Below are 13771 nucleotides of genomic sequence, written 5' to 3'. Positions count from 1 at the left end.
CACCCTTCATGGACACAGAGACCAGCTCTTCATAGCTTGTCCTCTTTTATTTTATTTTATTTATTTATTATTATTTTTAATTGCATTATAGACACAATCACACCTTATCACATACACGGGTGGGGCAGGCTGGATTGGGGTGCCTCGTACCTGTTCCGCGGCGCCTGCCCGCCAGGGTCGGCGGTGTGGCCGGGGGCCTGGCCGTCATGATGGCTCGCCCGGGGTGGCCTGGCTTGTGGGATGCCTTTGTCTGGTTCACCTGCCTTTCCCTGGGGTGGCCCTCTGGGGCCTGTTGATGCCGGGGCTTGCGCCGGGGAGGGGGGGTGGCTTGCAGTGCTTCCCCTGGTCTGACACGTGCTGCGGGCGCCTCTGCGCTCTTGGGGCGGGTTCGACGGTCTCCGGGGGGCGGTGCCGGTGCTGCGGGTGGCTGATGGGGCGCCAGGCCGGCTGGTGGGTTGGGGCTTGGTCATGCTTGCGGGTACTGTGGGCCTGGGTGGCGGGGGGGGGGGTGGGGGGGTGGGGGGGGGGCGTGTGCCCTGGGGCCGGGCCCGCTGGGGGGGGTTGTGCTCTGCCGGTCTGTCTGCGGGCTTGTTGGGGGTGGGGCTCCGGTGCGCGGGTGGTGCGCTGTCAGCTCTGGTGGCATGTGGCTGGTCTGGCTTCTGGTGGTTGGTGGGGTCCGTCGGCTGGTCTGCTGCTGGTCTCACCTTCTCGGCTCTGGTTCTTGGCCTCCCTGCGGCTTGGGGTGCGTGCTCCCGCTCCCTCTTCGGGGTTTGCTGGCTCGCGGGTGTCGGTTGGCGCTGTGTGGTGGTTCGCCTGGCTGCTCGCCCGTTTTCCCGCCCGCTTGCTCAGTTTCCCGCTTTGCTCCTCGCTGGCTCCTCTGTCTGCCTTGCTGGCGGCGTCGTACCCTTGGGAGGGTGTGGTCTGGTGTCTTCCTGCTCCCCGGCAGTCCGCGCTCTCCACGCCTGGGTTCTGGATTGTATGTCTGGGACCCCGGGGTCCCCGGCTCTGCTGCTCCTTGGGTTACCAACGGGGGATAGGGTGAGGCTTCCGGGTGTCGGGCAGTTGATCACTGTGTGTGTGCGAGTGTGTGCGTGCGTGTGTGTGTGTGCGCGCTTGGGTGCGTAGGAGTGTGTATGTGCGTGCGCGTGGGGGCGTAGGAGTGTGTATGTGCGTGCGTGTGTGTACTTTTATTTATTTATTTATTTTAATTATTTATTTTTTGGGGGGGGGGGGGGGGGGGCATACAGGGGTTTGCTCCGTGGGGTCGGGTGCTGGGTGATACATCTCTGCCGCCCGTGCCTCCGCCGGGTGGGTGGAGGGTGTGCCTCCTGCATCCCTGGGCGGGGCGGCCCTGTGTCGGGGGTCGGGCGGGGGTTGGCCCGGGGCGGGCCGGGCTCCGCTCCCTGGGGGTGGGGGTGGCGGTGGGGGGATTGGCGCTTCCGGCGTGGGCGGGCTTCTTTCCGGTTGTGGGGGCGTCTCTGGGCCTGCCGGTTTGTGGCCCCCAGTACTCGTCTGCCTTTGTGGGGTGTGATCTCTCCCTGGTCTCAGGGGTTGGCTGTCCTCCGGCCCGCCGGCGCCCTGTCTTTGGCTGGGATTACCTCTCTTTGGCCCCTTGCTGGTCTTCCCGGGGGGGAGGGCTCTCTGGGCTGGCTCTTGGGGCACTGATCTTTGTGCTGCCTGCCCCTGTGGGCCTGTTGGCCTTCTGGCGGCGAGGGCTCGGTTGGAGGGCGGCCCCTTTCCTTTCATGCATTCTCAGTGACAATTACACGCCCATACATTCTTGCATGTTTATATACAGTATATGAAGTCTTCCCCACATACAGAGATACCTGTACATATGCACACTCACAGTACATACGTACTTCCCCACATTACTCACTGAGTTAACCAGGGTGTTATTATGTTGTTGGTTTTATTACAGCAACGGTGATATCAGCAGCATGACTATAGTTTTTTTTTTTACAATGATGTGCATTACAGTAATTATCATTCTGTTCACTAGATAATTCATAGATAATCATTTCATTACTACAATTATGTGTGACTGTTTCAATGCAATATTATCATTGTGATCACTATTTATTTATCCGTAGTCCCATTAGGAGCATGCCCTGACGATGCCCCGAAGATATTCAAGATCATTTTTCCCCCAGTTTAGATTATATATATATATATATATATATATATATATATATATATATACACACATACATACAGTATATACATATATATATATATATATATATATATATACACACATATATATATATATATGTGTGTGTGTGTGTATATGTATGTATATATACTGCTCAAAAAAATCAAAGGAACACTTCGAAAACACATCAGATCTAAACTGGGGAAAAATAATCTTATATATCTTTCCTGATAATACGTGGGTGATGTATTAGTAACAAAAGGATGCCACATCATTTGATAGAAATGAAAATGATCACCCTGTAGAGGGGGGAAATCAAAGACACCCCAAAAATGAAAGTGAAAAAATGATGCAGCAGACTGGTCCATTTTGCCAAAATGTCATTGTAGCAACTCAAAATGATTCTCAGTAGTTTGTGTGGCCCCCACGTGCTTGTACGCATGCCTGACAACGTCGGGGCATGCTCCTAATGAGACTATGGATGGTGTGCTGGGGGATCTCCTCCCAGATCTGGACCAGGGCATCAATGAGCTCCTGGACAGTCTGAGGAGCAACCTGGCGGCGCCGGATGGACCTAAACATAATGTCCCAGAGGTGTTCTATTGGGTTTAGGTCAGGTGAACGTGGGGGCCAGTCAATGGTATCAATTCCTTCATCCTCCAGGAACTACCTTCATACACTAGCCACATGAGGTCGGGCATTGTCATGGACCAGGAGGAACCCAGGTCCCACTGCACCAGCGTAGGTTCTGACAATGGGTCCAAGGATTTCATCCCGATACCTAATAGCAGTCAGGGTGCCATTATCTAACCTGTAGAGGTCTGTGTGTCCTTCCAGGGATATGCCTCCCCAGACCATCACTGACCCACCACCAAACCGGTCATGCTGAATGAAGTTGCAGGCAGCATAACGTTCTCCACGGCATCTGCAGACCCTTTCATGTCTGTCGCATGTGCTCAGGTTGAACTTGCTCTCATCAGGGAAGAGCACAGGGCACCAGTGGTGTAGTTGCCAATTCTGGTGGTCTATGGCAAATGCCAATCGAGCTCTACGGTGCTGGGTAGTGAGCACAGGGCCCACTACAGGACGTCGGGCCCCCAGGCCACCCTCATGGAGCCTGTTTCTGATTGTTTGGTCAGAAACATTCACACCAGTGGTCTGCTGGAGATCATTTTGTAGGGCTCTGGCAGTGCTCATCCTGTTCCTCCTTGCACAAAGAAGCAGATATCGATCCTGCTGAGGGTTGAAGGACCTTCTATGGCCCTGTTCAGATCTCCTGGAGTAACTACCTGTCTCCTGGAATCTCCTCCATGCGTCCAGGTACCGCAGTGATGCCATGGTCCAGATCTGGGAGGAGATCCCCAAGACACCATCCGTAGTCTTATTAGGAGCATGCCCTGACGTTGTCAGGCATGCGTACAAGCACGTGGGGGCCACACAAACTACTGAGAATCATTTTGAGTTGCTACAATGACATTTTAGCTAAATGGACCTGTGTGCTGCATCATTTTTTCACTTTCATTTTTGGGGTGTCTTTGATTTCCTCCCTCTATAGGGTGATCATTTTCATTTCTATCAAATGATGTGGCATCCTTTTGTTACTAATACATCACCCACTTATTATCAGGAAATATATTCAAGATCATTTTCCCCCCAGTTTAGATCTGATGTGTTTTCGAAGTGTTCCTTCCGAAGTGCAGTGTATATACAGAGCCATGTAAAAAAATTAGAATATTGTGTAAAAGTTCATTTTCTTCTGTAATATAATTCAAATTTTTAAACCTTCATATATTCTCAAATCAAAAATCTCAGATCAAAATGTGGGAGGAAACGCTGCACAAGCAGTAGAGGTGACAGGAAGCTTGAGAAAATTCTGAAGCAGAGCCGCTTCAAAAATTTGACTGAGCTCACAAAGCAGTGGAATGAGGCTGGAGTGAGGACCTCAAGGAAAGCAGTCCACAGACGTATCCTAGAAATGGGCTACAGAAGCCGGATCCCTAGGGTCAAGGCACTCTTCACCACAAAGAAACGTCTGAGCTGGGCTTTGGATAAAAAGAATTGGACTGTTGGCCAGTGGTCCAAGGTCCTGTTCTCTGACGAAAGCAAATCTCTCATTTGGAAATCAAGGTCCTAGGGTCTGGAGGAAGACTGGAGAGGCACAGGAGAGAAGCTGCCTAAAGTCCAGTGTGAAGTTTCCTCAGTCTGTGATAATTTTGGGTGCCATGTCATCTGCTGGTGTTGGTCCACTCCGTTTCATCAAGTGCAGAGTCAATGCAGCTGTCTACCAGGAGATCTTTCAGCACTTCATGCTTCCATTCATGCTTGCAAGATGTCGCCCTCCGCGGCAGACGTCTCTGTGACACTCTCCCGTTTTTTTCTATTTTTTGCTATTTTATTGTTCATTTTGGACATTCAACACACTCACGCAGTACATTACAACAGAGAGACACTTTTGAACATCAGCAGGGTTCACCATGAACTTTCATTTAGCCTCTCAGACTTTGCCTTTCTTCTGCGCCGGGAGAACGCAGCAGCCTGCGGGCCTGGTGAGCTGAATACCCGGCGAGCAAAGCATCTGAGGCGTAAACGAGGCAAGCGAGCCGGCCTGCATGCTAGGCTAAAAGCTAGAGCGACGAGGCCACCGCTACCAAGCCTACTGCTAGCCAACGTCCGAAAACAAGGTCCCTTGAAAACAAGATGGACAAACTAAGAGCAAGGATTACAGCTCAACGTGAGATCAGAGAGTGCTGTGTTTTCACCTTCACAGAAACCTGGCTGACGGAGGATATACCGGACTCGGCGATCCAGTTGGAAACATGTGGTGCATAGATGTACAGACGATGGAAAACCACTGCTCGCACGACATTGAGCTGCTGATGGTGAAATGCAGACCTTTTTATTTGCCTCGTGAGTTTAGCGCTGTGTACTTAACTGCTGTTTACATTCCACCATGAGCTAACACCGCTAACGCACTGGGCCTCCTGCATGACATCATTGATAAACACGAGACCAAACACCCGGATGCTGTATTCATTATATCTGGCGATTTCAACCACTGTAACCTCAGGACTGTTCTCCCCAAATATTACCAGCATGTAAGCTTTCCCACAAGGGAAAATAACATCCTGGACCAAGTCTACAGCAACATGAAAGGTGCTTTGAAGGCTGTTCCAAGACCCCACTTTGGAAAGGCCGACCACATCTCCATATTCCTTTATCCAACATACAGACAATTTCTCAAAAAAGCTCCCCCTGTAAGTATAGCAGTTAAAGTGTGGAATGAAGATAATTCATCATTTCATGGCTACTATTATGTGTGATTGTCATTGACAGCGTTATCATTGTGGTTGTTGATATTATTTTGTCCTTTGTCCTTAAGTCCTTGTTCGTCTTTATAGTTGTCACAGACATTTATTTGCTGATGTCGTTCTGTATGTTACTGTTGTTCTGTTCTTGTTGTCACAGTTGTTGTTGTTGCTGCTATTGTCCTTGTCTGTTGTTGCTGCTGTTGTCCTTGTCTCTTGTCTCTCTTTTTTTTTTTTTGTCCCCCTCTCATCCCCGCACCCCCCCCTGTTTCCTTTTCTCTTCTTCTCTGTCCCCTCCTGCTCCGGTCTGGTCACTCCAAATTTGCTTTATAACAAGCATCAAAGTCAATTAAATTTTGTATAACAGGGGAAGTGTATATCACACTTCTCCCTGGCAGAGTAAATCTGTTGAGCACTTGACGGCATTTAAATCTACAATTCTATCTGCTTTAAAGGCTGGACAGGACAGGGGGAAAAAAAAAAAAGTGTGGAATGAAGAAACTGATCAAGTACTTCAGGACTGCTTTGGCTGTACAAACTGGGATGTGTTTAAAACTGCAGCGGGGAGGGAAGATTGTACTGTTGATTTGGATGAATACGCGTCTGCTGTTACTGGCTACATTAGCACATGCATAGAGACTGTTACCACCACCAAGTATTACAGAAAATACCCTAATCAAAAACAGTGGATGAACTGTGATGTAAGGGCTAAGCTACGTGCTCGTTTGACTGCATTTGTCATGGGCACCGTTGAGGACTACAAAAAGGCCAGATATGACCTGGGGAGGTCCATACGAGAGGCCAAAAGGCAGTACAGACAGAAGCTGGAGGGCTACTATTCCACCTCAGACCCTCGGCGCATGTGGGCGGGGCTCCAGCACATCACAGACTATCGACAGCGGAGTAGCGTAGCCACGTCCAGCCAAACCACACTTCCAGATGAGGTGAACGAGTTCTACACCCGCTTTGACACCCAAACTCCTGATGAGCAGAGAGGGTGGCTGGACTTGGGGAGCACACCAGCTGATGTGCGCAGGGTTCTGAACAAAACAAACCCACGAAAAGCAGCAGGCCCAGACAACATCTCAGGACGTGCACTTCGGGTTTGCTCATCAGAGCTAGCTGATGTACTTGCTGACATATTTAACCTGTCGCTTGCACAAGCATCTGTACCGACCTGCTTTAAGTCCACCACCATAGTGCCCGTACCCAAGAAGAGCAATGTGACCTGCTTGAATGACTATCGCCCTATAGCACTCACTCCTATTGTTATGAAGTGCTTTGAAAGAATAGTCATGACCCACATCAAAAAGAGCATCCCGGTGGCAACTGTGGACCCTCTACAGTTTGCATATCGCCAGAACCGGTCCACGGATGATGCAGTCAACACTGCCATCCACACAGCCCTTTCGCACCGACAGGGCCAGGACACATATGTCAGAATGCTATTTATAGACTATAGCTCTGCTTTTAATACAGTCAGCCCCCACAAAGTCACAAATAAGCTCCTCGCACTTGGCCTGTCACCCTCCGTCTGTAACTGGGTGTTTAACTTTGTAACAGGCAGGCCCCAGTCAGTCAGAGTCCACAATCGCACATCCAACTCAAGAATTGTGAGCACTGGGACCCCACTGGGGTGTGTGCTGAGTCCGCTCCTCTACATGCTCTTCACCTACGATTGCGTGGCCTCCCAGAACAACACCAGCATCATTAAATTTGCGGATGACACTACAGTCATCGGACTGATCACTGGTGGTGTTGAAACATCATTCAGAAGAGAGGTGGCGGACCTCATAGCTTGGTGTTGTGATAACAATCTCCTTCTCAATACAGATAAGACTAAAGAGATGATCATCGACCCAAGAACAAGGGAAAAGGAGCCGCATAAACCCCTGTTTATTGATGAGACTGAGGTGGAGAGGGTGAAAACCTTCAAGTTCCTTGGCACACACATCAGCGAGGACCTCACCTGGTCTCACAACACCCAACAAATTATGAAGAAGTCCCAAAGGAGACTGTACTTCCTGAGAAGACTGAGGAAATTTGGCGTGTCCACCACAATCCTGAGTTGCTTCTACAGATGCACTATCGAAAATGTCCTTACCGCCTCCATCACTGTTTGGTACGGTAACTGTACAACACATGATAGGAAGGCACTCCAGCGGGTGATCAAGACCTCACAGAACATTGTTGGAGCAGCCCTCCCCTCACTGCAAGACATTTATAAATCTAGAGTCCTACGAAGAACACACAACCTCATCAAGGACAGCACACATCCACAACACTCATTATTCACAATCCTACCGTCAGGCAGACGCTACAGGAGTTTGAAGTCCAGGACCACAAGACTGGCAAACAGCTTTTACCCACAGGCCATCAGGCTTCTCAATGAAGCACTCACACACACCGCACGCAACACATGCACACACTCATAGCACTTTATTTATTTATTTGTATTAATGTCTCTTCTGTTGTTGTTGCTTAATTTATTGGTATATAAGTTTATGTTTCTTATGTTCTTATTCTTTCTTGTGTTTTCTTTCTTTTCTTGGGAGAATGAACAGAATAAGATTTTCATTGCATAGTATAACTGCTGTTTTACCATGCACATGACAATAAAACTCTCTTGAATCTTGAATCTTGAATGGCTTCACCAAGGGCAACAACTGTCTGGAACTGATGGCCATTTTTAGAAACTTCCCTTGCCATCCATCCCCAAATGTTCTCTATGGGATTTAAATGATGGGAACATGCAGGATGGTCCAAAAGAGTGATGTTATTCTCCCTGAAGAAGTCCTTGGTCAAGCAAGCATTGTGAACTGCAGGGTTGTCCTGTTGAAGAACCCAGCTGTTACCACACAGACGAGGGCCCTCGGTCATGAGGGACGCCCGCCGCAACATCTGCACATCAGCATCTGCCGTTTGACGACCCTGCACCACCTGAAGCTCCGGTGTTCCAATGAATGAAAAAGCACCCCAGATGATGATGGACCCTCTCCACGGTGCCGGGTAGAAAACATCTCAGGTGGGATCTCCTTGTCATGCCAGCAACGTTGGAAGCCATCTGGACCGTCAAGGTTCCTTTTTTCTCATCAGAGAATAAAAGTTGTTTCCACCTTTCAATGTTTGATGCTACCTGGCAAAGTCTAAACGGGCACTTTTGTGGCCTTGAAGGAGACGAGGTCTTTGAATTGTTTTTTGGTTTTTTAAAGCCGTCTGATGGTTATTGCGCTGCATTTGGCACCAGTAAGACCTTCATGTGGGTGGAAGACCGCCCTGTGTCTTGATGGACAGCCAATGGGATCCTCCGGCTCAGCGCAGGTGTGATGTTTTTGGGTCTACCACTTGAGTTTTTTGTTCCATAATGCTCAGGATCTTTCCAAAACTTAGAATGACTGATTTCCTGCTTCCAACCTCAGCAGCCAAGGCACGCCGCGAGAGGCCTTGCTTATGCAGCTCCACAATCCCATCACGTTGAAAAAGAGAAAGCTTCTTAGCTTCTTCTTAGCTTCTTAGCATCAGGAGGGCATGACAGTGGGAATTTGGAGCACATTTGGGCTTTTATAGCCTGTGGTCTTAAACTTTTGATCAGCTGATAAACAGCCTATTTCAGTTGAATTGTTGTTTTCAATCAATGACTTTTTCAAAATGCTTTTTGTCTCACCCCCCCTTCTTGTTTTTGCATATTGTAGCTCTACTTAAAACCTCATTAAGATCCAAATGTGCAAAATGCTAATTCTAGCAATTTTTCAGCTGGTCTTAAGATTTGGATCAGGAGTGCATTAGACTCACCAGGAGCACAGCAAAATGTGTGAGATGTTCACACAAACAGCTGGTCTGATAAGGAGAAATGCTGCGTGTTTCACAGCCCATGCTGCTCCATCCACCCTGGCCACCTGATAGACACACACCTTTATTCAATCATTCCATGTATCCAACTGCAGACATTAGTGATGCAATACAAGCTCACCATTGTGCTGGAAATCCCAAAACACACACAGCACCTTGTCATCCGGCTACAAAACAGGCAAGCTCATTAAAATCTTATCTTGACTTCTTGACACGAGAAAGCGATGAAGTCTCACCTGTTTGGCTTTTGGATGGCGGAGCGTGACCACCACCCTGTCGCCATCATTCAGGTTGCTGACATGGCTGCCGTTGATGCTTGCAGACACGATGTAAGAGTTCAACGACAAGCCGCTGTGTGTTGATGTGCTGGTTGTTTGCGGGTCCTGTTGAAAATATGAAAAAGCTGATTCATAAATGGATATGGCCATCAAGTGTATACAATGGAAGGAATGCATGAGTACCCAATTGGTCTTGGTATTGGTCAGGTATTTTGTTGATATCACAGACAGCAGTAGAGTTCAATATTCTTACAGTATGTAGTATACAGTTTTGATCATTTATTGTCTGCACATACAGCAAAGCTTTCTCTCCTGGCCTCAACACAATCAGAAGCACTACATTTACAACTTCAATTCAAGTCTTTTTTTCCATGAAATTGTATTCATTTATCCCAAAAGCCTGCATTGCTTCCAGTAGAGTATGTGTATATTCAACTTCTTAAGGATTGTGGATGATGGGCAAAATGTAAGTAAATGCATCACGTAGGTCAGTGCTTCTGCAGCCGAGAAAGCTTTGCTGGTCCAGACTGCACACCACTGGTAAAAACGCTCGTCAAAGATCCTCTATTTGTGACGGGGGGTAGTAGGGTGGAAAGAAAGGAATTTCCCTTATTTTCTGCAGTGTTTACCTCATTTTCACATGCAAATGCTTACAGGCAAAAACACTAGTCAAAGATTCCTCTGCTGTTTTTAAGGATCTGCCGCAAAAACACAAAGATTCAAAGAGTCAAAGATTCTCTGTGTCATGCTCCGCAGGACAGGAATGATCATTTCCTGTCCTGTGCTCTTATTTTAGAATGCTGCACTTCCTGCTGGGGAAATGTGTGCAGCTGTTGGCAATTGCAATCAGGTGGTTTTATATGCCCAGCGTCATCAGAGGGACGGTGCTGGTTCATCGACTCTGTGCTGTCACCTTTCTGTTGCTGCTGCCAAGTCTACCGTTTGTGTTTTCACAGAGCCTTTTTCTCTGCCACCTTTTGTTGCCTTATCCTGCACTACTGTGAGTATGTGCGTTTGTCTCTGCATACCGGGGGACAAGCATTCGACAGCCTCGCCTCAAATCTTAACACTCTGAACCTCAAAATGAAAAGAGCACTCTGCTGTTTTTAAGAACCGACTGCAAAAACACGGATTTAAACGGGGTTTAAATGGTTGGCTCTCCCGCCGTGGGCGGGCTCCTTTCCGGTTGCAGGGACGTCTCTGGGCCTGCTGGTGTGTGGCCCCCGGTGCCCGTCTGACCCTTTTGGGTTGTGATCTCTCACCGGTCTCGGGGGTTGGCTGTCCTCCAGCCTGCCTGTGCCCTATTTCTGGTCACGGTTGCCTCTCTGCATCCCCTCGCTGGTCTTCGTGAGGGGGTGTGGGCAGGAGGCGGTCCCACTGGGGACACCTGTAACTGCAGTGACGTAGGCTTACTGCTGTCAGCTGAGTGTTGCTGGATTATTCCTGCCTTCCATGCATTGAGACGACCTCATTTTGGTACTTTCTCCTTATTCCACCATGTCATTGTACTGCTTTTTGTCTTGTTGTTGTGCACAACATGTTTTTGGCCTCAGCTGACTCCTGCCCAGGAGACCACAGCCTCCTCCTGCCGTGCTTGGGAATTCTTTGTTTTTGGATCGCTTCATGGTGTGCCTGTCGCCCCATCGGCTTGTGTTTAACCTTTTTGGACTACATTGAAGACTAATCTATCCATCATCCTATCCATCCATCTTCTATCATGCCTCTCATCTCTGCATCTGGGGTCCACCAAAGTACACAACATAACAAGTCAAAGATTCTCTATATGACAGGAATGCTTTGGTGGTTTTCAGGACCTACAGCAAAAGCGCTCGTCAAAGAGCTTTTATATTTGGCTAGCAGTTAATTAAGTCAAAGATCCGCCAGATATGACGAAGCACTATTCTGTTTTCAAGGACTGACAGCAAAAAACGAGTTAAAGATTCTCAATATGGTATGAAAGCTCTGCTGTTTTTGAGGATCTACTGCAGACACACAAGTCAAAGACCCTCTTTACAACAGGAGTGTTATGCTGGCTTAGAACTCCATTCTCATTTGCATACCTGGAAGAGGTCTTGTGTTCCATAAAACTGGAACTGGATCCGAGTTTTATTTCTCTCTCCGGGTGGAAGGAAGTTTTGGAGAGCAGAGGGCAGAGAGATGGTCACATTTGCACCTGAGATCGGCTTACCCTCAAAACTCTGGTTGACAAAAACCTAACAAAAAATACCGTTTACTCGGGTAGTCATTGACTGCACTCTCTGGTTGCTTATTAGTGCGATTAGAAGTCATATGACACTCATGAAGCAATGAGAGTGAATTACATTTGGTTCCTGGAATGATGTAAGGGAGGACACTCCGAATGTGAGGCCTCCAAATCTGTCGAGATGCACGTCGATCATGGACAGAGCCAATGAAGGAGCGGTCAAACTCAATAATTCTCCTGGAAAATCCATTGTGTTTCCCATCCTATCGGTCATGGTAAGGATGCTTTTTTTGCACAGGGAGAGATAAATGAAAGAAGAATGATGAGTACATATTATAATGAACCACATGTTAACAATTAGACAAGCTATATTAGTAGTAACTGTAAGTATGATCATTGTACTCAATGTAATCAGTCTTCATTTATAGTATTATACTATAGCTACACCATATACAGTATATATATATGGTGTACAACTAAAGGTACATTTGTGTGGACAAATATAACGATGATACCAAATATAGCTCATAAAAGTTTCATTTAAGAGCTGATATCAAGCAGCTTCCATGCTTTTCTTGATGATCACCAAAATCACTTAAGTTCTTACATGAACAACTATAGCATTGTACTGCCATTCCATCTCATTTTCCTCCGCTTATCCGGGTCCGGGTCGTGGGGGCAGCAGTCTTAGTAGGGAAGCCCAGACTTCCCGGTCCCCGACCACCTCCTCCAGCTCCCCCGGAGGACACCAAGGCGTTCCCAGGCCAGCTGTGAGACATAATCCCTCCAGCGTGTCCTAGGTCTTCCCCGGGGCCTTCTCCCGGCTGGGCATGCCCGAAACACCTCACCAGGGAGGCGTCCGGGAGGCATCCGGACTAGATGCCCGAGCCGCCTCAGCTGGCTCCTCTCGATGTGAAGGAGCAGCGGTTCTACTCTGAGCTCCTCCCGGATGACCAAGCTCTTCACCCTATCTCTTAGGGTGAGTCCAGCCGCCCAACGAAGAAAACTCATTTCAGCCGCTCGAATCCGCGATCTCGTTCTTTCGGTCACGACCCAAAGCTCATGACCATAGGTGAGGGTGGGAACATAGATCGAAAGGTAAATTGAGAGCTTTGCCTTCCGGCTCAGCTCTCTCTTCACCACGAAGGTCCGATACAGCGACTGCATTACTGCAGACGCTGCGCCGATCCGCCTATCGACCTCACGCTCCAACCTTCCCTCACTCGTGAACAAGACCCCGAGATACTTGAACTCCTCCACCTGGGGCAGGACCTCATTCCCAACCCGGCGGGAGCAATCCACCCTTTTCCGACTGAGAACCATGGCCTCAGATTTGGAGGTGCTGAGTCTCATCCCAGAAGCTTCACACTCAGATGCAAACCGTCCCAGTAAACGCTGCAGGTCACAGCCCGATGAGGCCATCAGAACCACATCGTCTGCAAATAGCAGAGATGAGATCCTAAGGCCTCCGAACTGGACTCACTCGACACCTTGGCTGCGCCTAGAAATTCTGTCCATTAAAAATTATGAACAAAATCGGTGACAAAGGGCAGCCTTGGTGGAGGCCAACGTTCACCGGAAACAGGCTTGACTTACTGCTGGCAATGCGAACCAGACTCCTGCTCTGGTTGTACAAGGACTGAATGGCACGTAGTAGCATGCCACCAATCCCATACTCCCGGAGCACCCCCCTACAGGACACCGTGAGGGACACGGTTGAATGCCTTTTCCAGGCATCGGGTGATCCTAGGAGCTATCGAGTGATCGGAGGAGCTATCAAGTGATCCTAGGAGCTATGTTGGCTGGGGCTATATGCCCCTGGTAGGGTCTCCTAAGGCAAACAGGTCCTGGGTGACGGGTCAGACCAAGAGTGATTCAGAAGACCTTCATGAGCAAACACACAAGGAGAGACCGCACCTCGCCCGGCTGTGGGATACCCTGGAGCCAGGCCTGGGGGAGGGGCTCGCAGGCGATCGCCTGG

At 48.7% G+C, this 13771-nt stretch overlaps 1 protein-coding gene across 7 annotated transcripts in view; it reads right to left on the bottom strand.

Moving 5' to 3' along the window:
• Window positions 1–13771, bottom strand: part of adgrg4a (adhesion G protein-coupled receptor G4a) — a 59415-nt gene that overhangs the window by 13752 nt on the left and 31892 nt on the right. For all 7 annotated transcript variants that reach the window (XM_054792807.1, XM_054792811.1, XM_054792812.1 and 4 more), the window contains 5 exons: window positions 11909–12074; window positions 11648–11800; window positions 9546–9692; window positions 9431–9476; window positions 9253–9356 (listed from right to left, as the gene is read on the bottom strand). In XM_054792807.1, the coding sequence (XP_054648782.1) occupies window positions 9253–9356; window positions 9431–9476; window positions 9546–9692; window positions 11648–11800; window positions 11909–12074 (616 nt within the window). The remainder of the gene's footprint in view (window positions 1–9252; window positions 9357–9430; window positions 9477–9545; window positions 9693–11647; window positions 11801–11908; window positions 12075–13771) is intronic.

Source organism: Dunckerocampus dactyliophorus, chromosome 11 (genome assembly GCF_027744805.1).
Source record: "Dunckerocampus dactyliophorus isolate RoL2022-P2 chromosome 11, RoL_Ddac_1.1, whole genome shotgun sequence".
Taxonomy (NCBI): domain Eukaryota; kingdom Metazoa; phylum Chordata; class Actinopteri; order Syngnathiformes; family Syngnathidae; genus Dunckerocampus; species Dunckerocampus dactyliophorus.
Note: the sequence above shows the minus strand (reverse complement) of the source record. Positions and strands in the feature narration are given on the sequence as shown.